Source organism: Hippocampus guttulatus, chromosome 10 (assembly GCF_054856545.1).
Source record: "Hippocampus guttulatus isolate MCC_2025c chromosome 10, RoL_Hgut_1.0, whole genome shotgun sequence".
In the NCBI taxonomy this organism is placed as follows: Eukaryota; Metazoa; Chordata; class Actinopteri; order Syngnathiformes; family Syngnathidae; genus Hippocampus; species Hippocampus guttulatus.
This window is the reverse complement of record NC_141270.1, coordinates 10,059,070-10,077,229: the sequence shown is the minus strand read 5'-3', so window position 1 is coordinate 10,077,229 and position 18,160 is coordinate 10,059,070. Positions and strand designations below refer to the sequence as shown.

General features: G+C 40.6%; 3 protein-coding genes across 5 annotated transcripts; 1 reads left to right on the top strand and 2 right to left on the bottom strand.

The window, feature by feature from the left end:
* Positions 1–492: 492 nt before the first annotated feature.
* On the top strand, positions 493–7,574 carry rab23 (RAB23, member RAS oncogene family). The gene is made up of 7 exons (XM_086122703.1): positions 493–813; positions 2,558–2,794; positions 2,868–2,953; positions 4,204–4,360; positions 4,464–4,546; positions 5,277–5,369; positions 5,470–7,574. Exons 2-7 carry the CDS (start codon positions 2,640–2,642, stop codon positions 5,601–5,603), a joined length of 708 nt encoding a protein of 235 aa, XP_085978829.1. The 5' UTR covers positions 493–813; positions 2,558–2,639; the 3' UTR covers positions 5,604–7,574.
* A 2,063-nt stretch (positions 7,575–9,637) lies between these two features.
* bag2 (BCL2 associated athanogene 2) lies at positions 9,638–11,145 on the bottom strand. Its single transcript, XM_086122155.1, has 3 exons — positions 10,868–11,145; positions 10,603–10,712; positions 9,638–10,280 (listed from the first exon to the last, which is right to left on the bottom strand). Exons 1-3 carry the CDS (start codon positions 11,128–11,130, stop codon positions 9,886–9,888), a joined length of 768 nt encoding a protein of 255 aa, XP_085978281.1. The 5' UTR covers positions 11,131–11,145; the 3' UTR covers positions 9,638–9,885.
* A 577-nt stretch (positions 11,146–11,722) lies between these two features.
* On the bottom strand, positions 11,723–17,965 carry znf451 (zinc finger protein 451). 3 transcript variants are annotated; one of them, XM_086122730.1, is made up of 13 exons: positions 17,899–17,965; positions 17,229–17,289; positions 16,947–17,030; positions 16,743–16,856; positions 16,186–16,297; positions 15,883–16,030; positions 15,672–15,798; positions 15,433–15,592; positions 15,123–15,270; positions 13,420–14,855; positions 12,829–12,921; positions 12,282–12,344; positions 11,723–12,177 (listed from the first exon to the last, which is right to left on the bottom strand). In XM_086122730.1, exons 2-13 carry the CDS (start codon positions 17,283–17,285, stop codon positions 12,137–12,139), a joined length of 2,583 nt encoding a protein of 860 aa, XP_085978856.1. In that variant the 5' UTR covers positions 17,286–17,289; positions 17,899–17,965; the 3' UTR covers positions 11,723–12,136. The 3 variants fall into 3 exon arrangements, with proteins under 3 accessions (XP_085978856.1, XP_085978857.1, XP_085978858.1); XM_086122731.1 differs by lacking the exon at positions 17,899–17,965 and adding an exon at positions 17,510–17,568; XM_086122732.1 differs by lacking the exon at positions 12,829–12,921.
* Positions 17,966–18,160: the final 195 nt, after the last annotated feature.

Sequence of the window (18,160 nt, the reverse complement as noted above, 5' to 3'; positions counted from 1 at the left end):
TGATGATGATGATGCTGAACACATACAGTGATAGGATGATCAGGGCAAACATAATAATAATAAAAAAACAATCGCTGAAGACAGCAACTCCCACATCCTTCTGCTCTTCCTGAATTTCAACACAATCTTCCCACAGACCATGGTGTAAAAGCTGAAATTTTTTGGGCTGAGTACATCACTGGAGAACTGGGTCGTGGATCACCCTCAACACTGGTTCCCCCCAGGGCGCCTGTTTTGGAAGCAACACTACTACATAGTGGGTATCTGCTTGTTTAATAGAAATGTGCACATTTTTTACATTGTGTAAAACATTTTGCAGTTTGTATGTGATGATAAGGAGCCAATGTGAGCCGCTGAAATGACCTATTTGTACATCTGTGATTTAAAACTACAACTGCTCCCATGAGCCTCTAAAGCTGACGTAATAGCACTCAGGCTCTGCTGCCTAGCAACAAACATTAGCGAGTTAGCAACGCAACCTAGCCACGCTCGTGCCCTACGTAGCTAGCTCACCACAGCCAGGGCTTGAGGGTGGGTGGTGTTGGGACTTCAGTGGTGATGAAGAATTATCATCCACTCAAATGGCACTAATATTAATCTTACGTCGACGCTGACCTGGCTGCATTTACTGTTTGGAGGATTCGTTTATTGTGCATTTAGTAGTCATTCGCAACACTATTAGGAGGGGCGTCGTTTTTTTTTCTTTTTCTCTGCTAAAAAGGACCTAGGCGCCCAAGTCATTTTGCCGCAAAGAGTCACTTTCTCCTCAAGACAGTTCATTTGATGTTTTTCAACACACGAACGTTATTCCAGGTAAGCAGTTCGTGTTATTCTGGTTAGGTTTGCTTGACTTGTCAGCCCGTTGGCCAGCAGGACCACGCAAGCAGCTGCTGGCCACTTTAGAGGAGAAGCCACAGGCGTGTGAGCGCACAACGACAGACAAGAACCGAGTGTGGACGCAGCTCAGGTCCATTTAACGATTTAATCCTGTCGGGTTTGGCATTAATGGTACATGATATAATTATAGTGTTCAGATGTGTGGTGGTGAAGCTGAACAGATGCCATATTCTACCAATTGCCTAAGGTATTTTATATAGCATTGTCAAAATCATCATCTGAGGAAATATTCATGGCCGTCATTTTTAAAGAGGTTTTTTTTTTAGAAACTACTACTGTTTTATACTGTATCTCACTCACTGGTCACGGCACTTACGAGATTCGATACAAAACCTGTTATTGGGGAAAAAAACGTGCCTTCATCATGTCTTGCGACGCATCATACTGCAAAACTAAACGATTGTTGCCAAACCCTTATTAAGTCAGTTAAGGCACGTTTTGCGTTATAAAATATCAAGTAATGTCCACTAGGTCGCGTGCATTCATGTCTAAACTACTGCCCGGGGGGCATTTGCGGCCCGCCCATCGAGATGTGGGCAGTGTTAAGCAACTTGCGGATCTCTTCTGCGCATGCGTGAGAATCGAAGTGGAAAAAAGGCTACCAACAAGCGATTTTGTATCACAAGTACAGTACATAGGTCTATCCATGTCTAATTGTATGCCTTAAAGCTTGCAGGCATTGTTTAAAAAGCTTTAAGCCTCATGCGACAGAACAGCAGGTGCACTTTGTGCCAGATTTAAGGTTCTAATGGAAGTAAGAGGCTTGAATCTTGGTGTAAAAAACACAATTACAAAGCATGGTAAACCACCGTTTATTCGTCACCATTTAGTCACGTTCACATTTATTTTGTCAATATCTTGAAACCAATAGGTAACACACCGAGATGAGTATGGTAAGCAAGCTACCTGATTGCGAAAAAAACGGATGAGAGACACGACAGACAGAAATAAATTTTCTGGTTACTGTCACTTATTAAATCGAGTAACATTTCCACATTTCAGTATAATTGTGGCAACTCACATTGGCTATTGATTTGCTGTATCTTACGCTGCCCCACTCAACTCTCGTCATGTGAGCAAAATAACAGATTTATTCAATTTATGTTTTGCTGGCTGTGATGGACTGAGAAAATTACCCTAAATGTCCAACCTGTGTCATCCTAATGTCCCGGCGTTACACGCACATCCCCATCGCTGCACACATTGACCAAAACCTTGGTAAAAATGTAATTAATTTTAACTGTAGTTTCCCAGCTGAGGACGGTCCGTGTAAGGACTACTAAACAACACTAGATTACTACCATTAAGAAAAACTTTTCAGCTATTGAAATGGTCCAAATCTCAGCAGTTCAGCACTACTGCACATTACACCTTCATTTTTCTTCTTGAAAGTGGAATTCAGACAGGCTGTTGGGACCCCCTGGCCATGCTGTCAGTTTTCACTGGGAACGTCTTTCCCAAGATGTTGTTTAGAGTAACACCAACACCCGCACGCCTGTCACAGACCAAGTTGCCATGCTGAGTCTGCAGCCCGCAGTGTTGATGGCAGAATAAACACTTCAGACAGCTTCTACAAACAAGCCCACTGTAAAATGTATAGCCATTGAAAGCAGGCTCACATTGGACACCCTCTAAACTCTGTTATATTTTATGCTTTCAGGGGTTTTATGTGTATGTGTCACATTGGTGAATAAGTGCTCCATCGACGTCAAAGTGACACGAGCAGCTGCGGCGGCGCAACCATGCTGGAAGAGGACATGGAAGTGGCCATCAAGGTGGTCGTGGTGGGCAACGGTGCCGTGGGAAAGTCCAGCATGATCCAGCGCTACTGCAAGGGTGTCTTCACCAAGGACTATAAAAAGACCATTGGAGTGGACTTCCTCGAAAGGCAGATCACGTGGGTGACAAGAGACCCTGATATACGCTGGTGTCATGGTAACTCATTTCATTCTCTGTCCCGCTGGTTTTAGTGTGAACGACGAAGATGTTCGCCTTATGTTGTGGGATACCGCTGGGCAGGAGGAGTTTGACGCCATCACTAAGGCGTACTATCGCGGTAAGAAACCACAGTTCAGAGCAGGTTATTCAATGCATGTTTAAAAGCAAAACTGTTGCCATACTGACATACATTCATTGGCCACGTTAGGCAAATTTGTTTGAATGAGCTCTGTCATAAACTCTCAATTTACAAAAATAATGCCATTGATGGTATTCAGGTCAAACAATGGTAATTCTGCTCGTAGTTTGCAGTAGGGCTGGGGAATTATAGAAAAAATAAGGGGAATTTTGATTGATATTGAAATCACGATGAATAAAAATTATTATTCATTGTTTTCAAAAATTTGTATTGATCCAACTACCGAGCTCAACTACTCAAAACTGCTACTACAATCATGGCCTCATGTCCATTCATACCTGCACATTGAAGACTTCATTCTTGAAGACGCTATTCTTTTTGTCAAGTACAAAATGACATGAATATCAATATCATGTGAATAAGCGGTTCAGAAAACGGATAGATGGAACTCATTCCTATTGCCTTGTCATTTTGCTGCATTCCATCTTTGCACACATTCAAACTGTGAATAAGCATCACCCTTATATCTCTTTATTGTATTCATTTTATTTTGTCATTCTATTTTTTTATTTTCTCATGTTTTGGGACTTACTGGGTTAACATGGGACCTCGGATACTGTATTTCGTGACATCTCATTAGGACATGTGAGCAACAATAAAAAAATCCTTAAATGCTTGAAAACTCAATTTTAAACATAATCCGAAAGAGCAGTCAGAAAAATAAATTAGTAATAAAATAAAATGATAAAATACAAACATAATAGCTATTAAAAAACTAAATAAAAATAAATACCGGAGGTTCCTGCTGTGTGCGCGTAGGCCTCATGGAGGCAGTGCAGTGTTGTGCATGCGTGGAGTGTGCCCTTAGAATGATATGAGAAGAGTAGAAGAAGAAAGTTGCAATTAATAATAATAATAATAATAGATTTCAGCTCTATTAATCAATAACATGACTTATTTTCCGTAGATTGGGAAGAACATGTGCCTTTGAGCATTGTTATAGTACCTTAATGTGTGTGTGTCAATATTCGTTAGTTGAAAAAATATCACTCCCCGAGCTTATCTTTTTTTTTATTTTTAATTTTAGATTGGACAGGGTTCCCTAATGAAGTGACCGTTGGGTGTTAAATTCAGTCCGCAAAGAGAAGCTCCTGTGACACTGTTCTGACAATATTCAGGTGTTGGGATTAAATTATGTATGGCACTTGGCGGTGTGTTTAACTTTGCAGGTGCCCAAGCGTGCGTGCTGGTGTTCTCTACCACAGACAGAAATTCTTATCTGGCCATTGACAATTGGAAGGAAAAGATTGAAGCAGAGGTGGGAGATATTCCCACAGTCCTTGTGCAGAATAAAATTGACCTCCTGGAAGAAACTGTTATTAAAAAGTGAGTTGTTTCTCATGTTCGTCAACAGTAACGCACGTGCATTTGAACATGAGATAATGTTCAGTTGATTCGTAATTCAGTGTATTCCTTATTTGTGTTGCAGTGAGGAAGCCGAGGGCTTGGCCAAGAGGCTTAAATTGAGATTTTACCGAGCTTCGGTAAAAGAAGATTTAAATGTCACAGAGGGTAAGTTATTGAAAATGTGATCTAATGTGGTATTAATTGTCCAAAAGGTCTAACCATGTTGACTTTGAAATTAACACGTTGGGCACATTGAAAAGACATAATCATGCACAATCTAGTCAGATACAATACAAGGGCCGTATCCCAAAACTGTGTGCTGTGCAGAAATAATAGTGCTCAGTTCAGACTGACACTCTCAGGAAAATATGAATTTAACAATCCTTTTTATTGTGCTTGTGGTTGGAATGGTGTCGAACGCTGCTGCATCATAATGAGCAGTTTGTCATATAATCCCGCCTTGCTTTCCGGCTCCCGCTACAGTTGTGAGGGGTAACTTTCAAAGCCCTTGGGTAAATACATATTGTCAGCAGTGCGTTCTGACAAACGCGTGATGAGAAGGTAGGATCAGAAAGACAAGCCAAATTCCATCTTTTAATGCAGTAGAACGCTCTTAATGGAACACACTCTTTGATACTTTTTACATTAAATATATTGCAATGTAAGGAGTGATTTATTTATTCCAGCCTCAAATTGTCACCATCATAAACGTTCTATTGATTGTCAGGGCAATGTTGCAAGTACCTGAATTGGTTTAACATTCGTAACTGTTTTGCAAGTACATGCAAGTACAATAGTAAAAACATGTCAAATAATAATACTCATTTTAACATGTTGTGCTTAAATAAGTAGGCTAAATCTTTTTTTTTGTGTGCATTGACAATTTGGTTTGCAGTGTTTAAATACCTAGCTGAGAAATATCTTCAACAACTCAAACAGCAAACAGCAGAGGAGACAGAGGCGGTACACTCAACAAGCAATAAAATAGGTAAGAAGCTTTACTATGAGGGTGTGTGTGCTTTTTATTCTTTTTTTTTTTTTTTTTGCTTCCGTACATGAGGTCATTCACATGCTGTTTTTCCACGCAGGAGTTTTTAATACCACAAGTAGTAATGTGAGCAACCAGAGCTCCAGCAACGGCAGAGAAGTCATCACACTGCGACCAAACAAACAAAGGACCAAGAAGAGTAAAAAAACATTCGGCAGCTGCAGCCTCCTCTAGACGAACAGCGTTTTTTTGGGGGGTTTTGTTTTTTTGTGCTGACCAGTCACAGAAACCAAAGTGCAAAGACTGGGAGTCACTCCGTTATACCAATCTCATGTTTTATTTCCATATTAAATTTTTCCGCCCAAATTGATGGATGAATTTCATCTGTGAAATCTTGCACAATGTTTTTTTGGGGGGAGGGGTTTGTGCAGAACAACAATCATCATTCTATTTTCACACAATGCAGATCTCATTGCAGGCCAAAAAGGATATCCACTTGTCCAGACTTTTGAGATTCATGCGAAAGATTTGACAGATTGATTTCGTAATTTTCACCAGGAGGTAGATAAGCCATTTACTTGATACGAGATGCCTGGTGTGATACATGATTGTCTGCTGTAATTTCAAGGAACGTTTTCCCAATGACATCATACAATGCCCTCAATAGAATAATTTCCAAATAGTCCTATTTTCACTGCGCTTGCTCCTATGGATTTCATCTGCACATCTTTGTATGAATTACAGAGGACAAGCTGAGTGTTGTATCCCTCTCACTAGCTTACGGTTTAGTTTATCTGTAATAAATTCAGCGGCTGGTTAAATGTATTTTTATACCAATCATAAAAGTGTTGAGTGATATCTTGAAGTGTTAACGGCTTCCTGGTGCCAATTATTCTTAACGCAGCAGATGTTTGAATGTAACCTTCAAATAATCTATTGTGCTAACGTATAACCAAAAATGAATATCATGTGTGTACTGTACTGTCCACTCATCAATTTGTTAACAAAATGTGATCTTTTTATGAATTTAACAGGAGGCAGACACCCTTGAGTTCCTTAAATCCCACTCAGCTGTAGGGTGTGGTTGTTTTTAAATTGCTGGTATTTACGTCATCTTTACTTTGGTAGGATTTGAAGTCACTCATTACATTGTGAATCATCACTGTTGTCCATCTTACTAAGCAGATGTCAAGAACATCATTTCAAGGTTTTATGGAATACAGTATATTGTTTGGGTATTGAACATCAAGATGCACAGTTAAAAATTCGGGGGGAAAAAAATAAAATCAGGACTGTAAGTTTGCTTTTAATATGCTCGGGTGTGCTCGAATATTCAACAAAAATTCAAATCATCGGCTATTAAAAATGTTTCATAATCTGCGCTAGGACATGTGAAACTATTGATTTTTTTTTTAATCCCTCGCGCTGCTCTGAAAAGCACAAAGTAACACAAGCTGTTGTAAAAAAGTCTCCTGTTAAATATTGTAATGTGAAATCATCTCTCAACTTCTTTCTTAATTGTATTTAGATGAATATATCATTCATTGGCAAATTACACATGCATGTGTATTGTTTTTATTCTTTTGGAACTGATTCGCGCATGTATGGTGGTGTCCCAACATTCAAATATTTGTACTGGTGTACATTTTGGACACTGTTTTTGAAAGCAAAGAAAAATGGTCAATGTACTTGTGTTGCATGCAAAAGCCTCTTGTGACAGACAGATCAGTGAATGTTCCATTTTGGTTGCAAAGCCACAATGCCTTAACCATGTTTACATCATATTGTCCATTGACCTCAAGGAAGCATTTTTTCAGTTCCCTCAAGATGGCCTGCCTGCACATCACATTTGTACTTAATCAATGCTTAAAAGTTTTCCTTTTTGTTTATTAATCGAACGGACGTCATGCACTTTATTATTAAAATGACAAAATTTGGGTAACTACGAACCGGGAATTAAAATTAATCACTTATGTGCTGTCACTCAGGTGTTGTATGAATTTCTGTTTGCTTTCTTTTTTATTTTATTTTTTTTACATTTATTACATTTTCACATAAAACAACATGTTTGGTTTATTCTTTGAGAGAAGTTGATCATTGTTGCATTTTTAGTTCGAACGAATGTAACCTGAAATGTGCCAGATTGCTGTGATCCAGCTATCATGGTGTAGTAGGGATAAGTGACATAAATGAATCTTTACTTTGTTCACAGGCTCGCTTTTTTTTTTTTAATGTCGGCCATCAAAACGTAATTATGCATGATAGGGCATCTCTCATACTAACTACTCTTCATCCTGATGTTACAAATTCAGTGGCGTTCCGTCAGGGCCAGCAAGGCCTTCTCTGCTGGCCTAAACATTCTCAGAAAAGTAAATTTAATAAATTTACTTTTCTGAGAATAAATTTAATTTGTTATTTTATTTTCATAAATATGTCAACAAAATTATTCTCTGTATTCTTTGTCATATTATTTCCACTTAGTCGAGTATTTCCACCACTCGATAAATAACGTATTTATTATGGTAGAGTTTTTAACGAATCATATTTCAGATTGCTTGTGTTGCCAGGTAAACTAAACTTGCTCGGGCTCCTTCAGATGAAACAGCAGGCCCCTGTGCGCTGCAAATGAACGGGCACAGTCAGCTTGCAATAGCCAATCAGATCACGAGTCTGCGTACCAGGGCCAGCGAGTAGGGTTTACGTCGACACTGGATGTGCGCGTTCGGTGATTGGATTAGCGCCTGCTAGAGGGAGCTGTTGCTGCATTTGGCACCCAAATGGCCGAAGGAGAAGACGATCTGGTTGCAGGACTACTTTCCACACAATTTTTAAGACCGTCCTTCCACTGGATTTACCAATTTAAGTTGTTTTACCAAGGCAGCAAGGAAACATCAGACCACGGCTGGGCACTTACAAGCTACGGTGCGTTTAAAAACGTTTGGGGACACTCGCGTAGATCTGCAGCTCAGTGAACAGGCACTGCATTGGTGAGTAAATGAATTGTATTTTACATTTCTTCTTGTTATTTTATTTCGTTAGTATAATGGTCACGAAATAAAATGACAAAGATACAAAAATGTATCAAATAAATCGGCTCACCTGCAATTTATAATGGCGCATTGTTGTCAGCTTCGTGCACTAAAATTCGTTCAATCTCAGCTGCTCAACATTTTCAGTTATTTGCTGTTGTATAGCCTATTCTCAAAATGCAAATGATCTGTTAATTTTATTTTCAAAGAATAGTTTGTTTTGTTATTGTGTGGTTGGTGTCTTATATGAAACTGCGACATTGCGCAATTTATTGGACAGACTTGTTTATGATCACACAGCGTAATTTGGGTGGCATTTTATTTAGTATTTTTTAAATCTTTTTATTTTTGACAATATCTGTAAATTTAGTTTCCTGCTCTTAATTGTGAATGCATACTTGATGGTTTTAAATGCTCCTGAAATTAAGTGCTGCCTGACGAGCCGATATTGTGTTAATGTATTGTGACGTCACTGAACGCCCAAGGTTGAAATGCACGGCCCGCCACTGTACAAATTTAGTCTCGTATTACTAGTGTACAATGGCTTTTTTCCACACCTTTGTACTCTTCAGACCCTTTTTTTTTATGTGTATATTTTTGCAAACATCAATAGAGATCTCAAATTTAATTGAAAAAGTTCATATCTGTAAATGTTGGCAATTGCTACGAAGAGTTTGACAGTTTTGTGTTGGATTATTTAAAAATACTGGTGAAATCTTGCCACTGCATAGAAATGATTTACTTCCTGAGAGTGTGAAGATCATGTGGAAATTATGACTGATGAGACATGAACTTTGACCCCAGGTGCCTTGGCCATCTTCCGTTATTGAAAATCTAACAGTCTTCATTAACCCTTCTGACGTTGAGGAATGGCTCTGACAGAGCCCTGACAGTAATCATACAAATCAAATTATCCATAATTTTTGGGGGGGAATAGTGTTCTTGTTGTGACCTGGACAAGTAACAGTACCTGATAGTTAAGTGATTGTCAGAAAATGGATAGACTTGTAGAAAGTCTTTGGAAAGGGATTTTTCCTCAAGTTGTGAGATCCTCTCTAATAAACACATTGCCCTTTAAAACATCAAGGAATCTCTGCAGCTCATTCAGTTGCTCCGGAAGTACCGGTAGTCTCTAAAATTCAAATCAAATTGGTTGTTAATCTATTTAAAATTCCCGTTTTGTAATTAAAAATGTAATTTTATCTGCTCAATATGACAACAGTTGTTCATGTGACAGGCTACCTTCAATGAGTTCGATTTTATTCACTTGTGCACACAAAAAGGGCTTCATGCAAACAAATCCTCATCTTCATGCAACCTGTATCTCCTTCATGCATTGAGGTAGTGGAGATTCTAATTAAGTATGTCAAACATTTCATGCTGGTGTGGTGGTGGTTTTGGCCCACGGGTACACAACATATGCATGTATCCCTTATCAGAGTTTGGTTAAGACAGTGAAGGACATTTTAGGTTTTGGTGACAATTCCTTATTGACTGCCATTAGCTTTTGGCTCCTCTAATTTCTGATGATCCATGATCTTTATATTCTTCTCAGCATTTCCAACGTTCCTCAGCAGCATCTCCAGCCTTCTCTTAATTTTCTTCTGGTCCTCCAGAGCGCAGCTGATCACAATAGCTTGAAACTTCTGGTCGATGGGCACAGCCGGCGCCTCCGTCACGCAGGCCGAGTGCAGGGCGAGGAGCTGCTGCCTAGATTCGGTCATGTCGACCAGCAGCTTCTTTACAATTTCGTCAATGATGGACGTGGCCTTGCGCAAGGCCTCCTCTTGCTGGCTGTTCCTGATGGTGCCCACGTTGATCTCCACCGACAAGGTGCGGCCCATTAGTCGGTCTGCTGTCAAAGTCAACTCTTCTTTCTCTCCTGAAAAATAATAATGTTGTAGATTTGACAGGAAAGGGTGGAATCATTGTCTTAGTCCCCGTTATTTGTGTGACGACCAGAGCCTTGTTTTGAGAAATTCATCAGCAAATTTTATTCTTGGCGCCTGCCTGCAAGTTCCACATAGGTGGACCTGGAGGGCACAAAACTACTATTTTCTGATTGTTTTTTTCCCCTGGGCAACACCCACACCGAGGTCCAGACTAACCTAATTTGTACACAATGTGAAAATGAACAAACACAAACTCACATCTGAAGGATAGCAATCAAAGTGTCCAAAAAGCGAAAGTCAGAGTGAGCTCACCGGCGCTGATGTTATGCATTTCTTGACTGTTCTGTAAGGATTGAATCATCTCCAGGATGCATTCCCTTTCCTGTTCTATGGCCGAGGCCGTTTCGCGAAGTGCCTCCACCCTGTGACGCGCACACATTTGCAAAAAGATGAATCAGCACCACAGAAAGCGCATACTTTTACAAGTGAACAAGAATTAACATGCAGCAAAATGACCGTTTTTGCTTCAAAGCGTGCCCACGCGTGTCCGAGGCACCGTCCGTAGCCCACTTGTTACCTTATCTCCAGTTGATCCAAATTCGACAAAAGTTGTCCCGCCCGGTCTGCCATGGACATTGTCCTCTTAAACTTGCCGCCTGTTACATCGTTGAGTTTAGCTTGTATTTTGGCCTGGGACATGGCGGTGGGTGACCGAATGTGCAAAATAATCGAAATCTTTTTTTCTTTCAAATTGGTCTGTTTTGCAAGGAGCACTCCGAGTACGGTGGTATCCGTCCGACCAGCAAGTTGTTGTGTCCAGTTGACTGCCCGAGGGAACATTGCCAAATATGGGCAGGGACTTCCTCCGTTTTACCTCGCCGAAGTTTCTCGAAGAGTTCCGAATAGACGATTACTAAACTCACTGAAAAGTCTTATTGCAGTAGTTTATTTTGCAGTTATGTTTTTACGACTACTAATAATATCAATAAAATCTTACGAACGCCACCGCTATTAATAATAGATAATGAAATAGATACAGTTGCACTAACAATAAATCAGGGATGGGCTATCAAGCAGAACCACAGACGAACATTTCCAACCTAAATTCGCTCCATTAAATTGTATTCATTTTACCTAGTCTTTGCTCTTCATAGCATATTTCCCTTGACTGCGCTGTTTCCAGTACATACATGTAAGTGGATGTTAGAATTTTTTATTACAGAAGATAGTGTTTGAGTGTGCAATACATTAAAGAGAGGACAGGCACAGTAGGGGCCACGGACATTTGGGATACTGACATCTGCTTAACTTGCTGAAGCTTCAAGAAATAATCCTAATAAGACTGTTGATGTGAGGCAGCTGTAATTACACAACACTTTAAACTTGAATATGCTGGTGTATCACACGCAATTACCAGCAGACATCCAATGGATCTCATTAGTTTCTTTTATTTCCATTCAATGAAGGTATTGAGCGGTTTCATTCACAGTGAGACAATAGTTCATTCTTACTACTGCTTCTGGACGATGGCTGTAAAGAGGAATCACTCCTTGGGATGCAGGTTTTCTTGAGGGTGCCCGAAATGCTTTGGATTTTGGATGCTGCAATGGAAACAGCTGTGAAACAGAGCGTGGCTATGTATGTTGTCTTTGGTTGTCATTCTTTGTTGCCATTAACAGTAGTGCGTGTTAACGCCTTCAAAAGGCATAAACAAAAAAAGCCTTTTTGAAATCAGAAGTGACTGTGATGTACTCTATTGTTTCTAGGGTAATATAGGAACCCATAAGAGCACGGAATGTCATTGATTTGACATATCAGCAAAATAACTCGTGCAAAAAGCTTCTCCTCAGAAGTCCAGAAGGCTTCTTTGAAGAGCCTCGTTGAGATCTGTAAAACAATTTAAAAGCAGGCAGCATTAGTACTGTATTAACATTTAACAACAAACACGTCTAACATCGTGTGGGATTCCATCCCAGATTTCAATAACGTACCAGCTGATTCTCGGTCTTCCGCGCTTAAGGCCAGTGCTTCTTTCACCTTTTCATCAGATTTATCTGTGGCGGAAAACAATACATTAAACACCATCTTATTGACATCCATTTTCTGTACTGTTTATCCTCACATGGGTCTGCTTCTCTTTCATCTGTATTTACAAGTAGGAAAGACGCAAGAATTATTTAAATGGCTTACATGTATAATTGACAACCAGGCAAAAAAATTGCATTTTCCTTTTGTTGAGATCAAAAGATTCTTAGTGGTCTTTAAGATTATCCTGAGCAATGAACCAGTGGTACGGGTGAGAGGGGGGGTGGAGTGATCCTTCCCGACCTGCTCGGAAAACAGTTGGGAGAGACAATTGTACTGAAGATGTTGAACGTTCAATAGTTATGCTTGCATATTCTGTGTGTGATCAACACAGATTTTGGCCACTAAGAACACTTTTTCATCACAATTTAAGCATTGTGAAGATGTTAAAAACGGCAATGTGTGGAGCACAGTTAGGGAAAATCATATTGGAATGCAGTATAAGTGTATTACCTAATGAGCCGGAGCCATGCAGGGTTTGATGCTGACTTTGATCAACATCCATCTCAATCTGCTCCGTTTTAAACACGACACTTCCTAGTGTGTCTGCAGGGGGGGGAGAGATCATTTTTACTTCATTTTAAATTAACCATGTGCAAGGGATAAGTCAAACTGACTGTTAAGAATAAATATATTGATTAATCGAGCTATGAGGCAAAGGAGGGCACTACTTGGCTGCTACCAGCAGAAGTGCTGTTGATTCAATCTCAACTACTTTATAGTCTAAAGAACATCATTTAAACTACAGCCATACCACGGCACGACTCAATATTTCGGCCACATACAACAGTAGCTGAGAAAAAGCAGCTCAGAACATCGAGAGCTTTTCCCAACCCATTAAAAATAATATCTAGCTCAAATGAAATGATCCCATCCATTTGCAAATTGCAGCATTTGTGAATTCCCCATGGAGAATTTCTTTTGGGAACCAATGTTATATCGGTGCCTCAAAAGTTTTACTTTACGGTGTTTTTGTGCATGCCAAAGTCATGAAGGTTTTGTCATAAAAGTAAGTAAAAATGTTAAAGAAGTGAGGTGATATACCATTTCGCTGTTCTTTGACCTCAACATCATTCAGTGTTTGGGGTTGTTTTGTGATGTCTTTCCCGCAGCCCCTGGAGCTCACGCATGGCTGCAACGCACAGTGCTGGGAATGATGGTGATTATGGAACTTCGGAACATCCCCGAAGCGTTGCTTGCAAGTTTGGCATTCTACTTCAAAGGTCTTGTCTAAGTTCAATGCAGCGTGCGTGGTGTTGACGTGCGTCTTGATCTGAGCATAGGAGGGCACGCAAAGAGCGCAAGGAGCACACACGTATTGACATAGACCTTCAGAGGATAGTGTCTTCATGCATTGAGTGTAGGCAACTTTCATTTCATCTCTGTTCTTCTCAGAGTTCATGCAGGGACATGACTCTGCAGATGTAATCCGCACAGCAGGCTGAACAAGATTGGTGTTGCCTATAGAGTAGTAGTCGTTACTGTGCAGGTTTTTGTAGTGTTGCAGGAACTCTCCTTCAGACTCAAACTGCATGCTGTCGCAGAGACCGCAGAAGTAGGCGCTCTTCATTCGCCCGTCGTGCTCGTTGGCACAATGCCGCCGCACGGTGGACTCCTTGAAGAACTTCTGCGGACAGTGGCCACACATGAACCTTTGAAAGCTGTGACTGCTCAGGTCGCCGCAGTGTTTGCGGACGGCAGCCTCAGAGTCGAAGATGTCCTCGCACATTCTGCACATCCAAGTCGATGCCGCAGTTGCCGCCTCTGGCATGGGCCGAATCATGGACTTGGATGTGGTGCACAGGTCCATTTTGCTGTTACTGCTGGTCGACGGTTGGGCATCCTCAGGCACATCCTGCTCAATGAAGAAGGTGTGCCCGGCGTGTGTGTCCAACACGTGTGACATGATATCCTCTTGGCGAGGCATTTCCACTTTGCACTTGCGGCAGTAGAAAAAGAAGTTGGATAGATGTGCGCCCCCGTGAAAACGGCTCATGTGCAAGTTGGGGATGGAAGATTCTCCCATGTGTTTGCCGCACACACCGCATTGGTAACAGATTTGGTTCGCAGCTAAGAGGTGATTACTGGCCGAGGTTTCCTCCGTGAACTTCATTCCACACTCGCAGAACCATGCGGTTGTGCAGCTTTTCTTTTTTCGTTTGGCAGGTGTCTTTTCAAACTCGCGCTTAGTCTTGCTGCTTTGATGAATTAGTGCTCCAAAGTTGACACTTTGCTCCTCATGATTACCCCTGGTCCTGTCTTGTTTTTCACTAAACCAGTTGTACTGAAGAAGAGCTTGCTCCATGGTCCTGTTGACCGCCACCTCATGTTGGGTGTCTTCTTTGTGACGTTCCACTTCTGTTTGGCTCAGGAAGATTAAACAGCAGCGAGGGCACTGGCCTCGCACTTGCAGTTGTTTCATTATCTGCACCACTGTCGCATCAGCCTTTGCCACTGCACTGCCATGTCTGCAGTTCACACTAGGGAAAGAACAGCATAGAAAAATAAGATCCGAAATTATCACATGTACCAAGTGGCCTCAAAATGTAACAACCAAAAATGTTTTTTTTTTTTTCTGCAATATCGTCACAGGATAGACAGTGTGGAGTTCGATGCACTGGCGTTGCATTCAAATTTGTTTCTGCCACTTACATTTGGAGCAACAGGTTTTGATACTGATGCATTTTAAGGGTATGGGGAGATTAAAAAACAATAATAAGAATTTAAAAAGAAAAAAGAAAACTTACTTAAAGTGAGCTTGAGCTGCCTGATGAGAAGTCAGCACTTTTTGACACAAAGAGCATCGGACGGTGAATGGGGTTTCCTTGCACAAGTCAATGAGGCGATCCTTAGCGAGCCATGGAACCGGAACTGGTACCACTTCTCTTTTGGTGTCTTTAAGAAATAGAAGTTAAATAAAAAAACAAATTATCTCAGTGGCAAGACACCTCATCAGCAACCTGATTGACACATTATATATTCAGCTACTTCAAGGGCAGGACCTGCTTTATCATGTACGTGTAGAGGTTCCGGTACAGACATATGACGTAATCTCACCACTCATAGTGAGGGACTCAGTGAAGTGATTTTTTGCTGCCATGTGCTGAAGACATTCGTCCCGCTTGTTGAAAAGGAGGTAGCAGGCGGGGCAGGCAAAGCCCACGATGGATTGGTAGCTCTGTGACATGCAGTGACCGTCGGGATGAGATGACAACACCTAAGAAATGAAAACATTGGCTTCAGTCATGGAGTTCAAAGTCGAAGGGGGATTTCACGAGTTATTATGGAGGAGGAACCTTAGATTGAAGATGTGTCTGCCACTCTTCTTTGGTCTGAAAATGACGACAACAGGCCAAACAGGCGAATAGCTGTATGGAACTTCCCTTAAGACTGATGGTTGGATCGCAAGGTGAGTGGTCAAACCTACAAATAAATCAGTAAAATGTCGATCAAACTATCCACATTTGCACATAAATGTAGAAAACAAATGAACATTATCAAAATAACCTTTTCAGATGTCCTTCAAGGAGAGACACATGATCAAAAACACGACAACAGTTAATTACAGGACATGCGTGTTTCGTTGAAGTGTTCATGGGGAAAGCAGCTCTGCGTCGTCTTTCAGAACCAGAACTGACCACTCCAGGCTGCAGACCTGAAAAAAGAGGCAGATTCTTGACAATTTGTCACAAGGTAAATCAATTGTAAACTATGGCCAGAAAAAAATCTGTAAATTGTGCATGTTTAATAAGGAGAGGTTTGTGGTTACTTCATAGTGCGCATATTTTTTTTTTCAGATGCATAACATACCTGGCATTTTTAGCCACATCTCCACACAGCGCTTTGCCTCTAGATTTATTTCATTTCTTGGGGCAATCGCAAGTTCCTGCTGTGCATGAATTTTTTGTTGTATTTGTTTCTCCTGAGTAGAAGCGAAACAACAGAACATTGTGACATATCACGTAAGTATATAGGAAGCTATATGCGGAAACAAAAATATTGATTTTATTTGTTCAAACAGTTTGAGGTCTAACGATGTTGAGTTTCCCAAAGTATATTAAATGAGCTGTAGATTATTTGTGTAGAATCAGAGAACGATAACACATTCAGTTTACTTAAGTAATTATTTTGGACAGCATAAACTAAAATAAATGTATATGCTATGCAGTTCGGACTGGAATACAGACTTACAGTATTACAGTACTACAGTATCTTTCAGGAATTCCCATCATTATACAGATTTTTCTTTTTTAATGCTACCAACTATACTACTGAACCTACTAAGGTGCTAAATAAATCATGGATACAGGAGCTCAGAAAATTCTAATATGACCAACTTGTCAAATTTAAAAGATTTTTTCCCCTACCTTGAATGCTCTACATTTATCCGCTCTTTCCTGCCTCTGCAGAGCCACCTGTTGTGCCACTCTATCCAGAGTAGATTCAACATGTGCCTTTCGAAGGTTGATTTCATCTTCGATCTTCAGGAGCGTAAAGGCCACGGAAAGGAATCAATCAAAATTGATATGTTTCCCACCTAATTGTGATACATATTTAGTTTGGCCGCTCACCATTCTTGATGAGGACGAACAGCCCTCTTCGTCACTATCGCTCAGCAAATCAACACATTCCAGCACTGGCCTGAGTTGGCCTTCCTGTGGAAAGAACAAGAACAGCATCTCATTCAATCGCCACATTCTAAGATGCTAAATGAATGCAAATATTCCTGACATAAATTTTGAAACAACCTGTCTTTATCAGACAATTTCATGATCCTTACAGATCTGTAAAATATTTATTATATAATTGTACTTAGATATGGTTTTGTACACTTGACATGATGTGGAACTTACAGATACAAACTCCACGTCTTCAAACCCATCGTCTTCTTCTTTATTTGGAGACGACATGTATCTGGAGAAAAGAGACGCCATATACATAAGTGGGACAGGGAACTAGCAGTTCTAGCACAAAGATCATCAGACTTCAAATATAGCACGTTTGGTGACTAAATCAGCCTTGTTTCAGCTTCAAAAATGGACACACATGAACATGCATGAAGGGCTCCAGAGAATGCAGCTGACAAGTGGCGTAAAATCAACACCCTCCCTAGACCGAAAAGGCGTTTGCTAACCTTCTGCAACTTCATGGATCCTGTCCCCCCGGTACTTTTATTTCTGGAGTTTTGTTTTTGCAGAGATACTAAAGGCCACCAAAGGCAGCACCGAGCTAATGTGTGAATTCAGAGTACTTATTTGATCGCAGAAGAAGACAAAAAAAAACTAAAGTGCTAATTTAATGTCAGTTTTTTCTGTTGTGCGAGCACCGCATTGACGCAAATCGCATTTCTTAGTTTAACTCTTTCTTGACGCCATTGTGAAGCTTTATAAATACCACAGGGGACTGTCTTCTTATTGACGCAAACAAAATGCTGGAATCGATCGAAATGTGGAGCTTTTACGATTGGAAACCCATAGTTTACGTCTGTGGGAAATGACATAAACCATCAAACTACAACGTTACCTTTTCGCTTGTACTCCGGTTTTTATGACTTCTCTCCCGCCGTTCCGTTTTGTTGGTTTGCCGTAAAGCATGCCCAATTGCGCTATATACGTCATCGTGACTCAAAGCAGGAGCACTCATTCTTTATTCCGGTCGTCCCACGCGGGCGGTATTGGTGTCTGTTTAGAGTGTCAAAAATTGCGCCTTTATTTTTTTACCTTAACGCGAGACCTGTTGTGGATATTTCATTTTGATGATAATGTGTGGAGTGACAAATGGATAT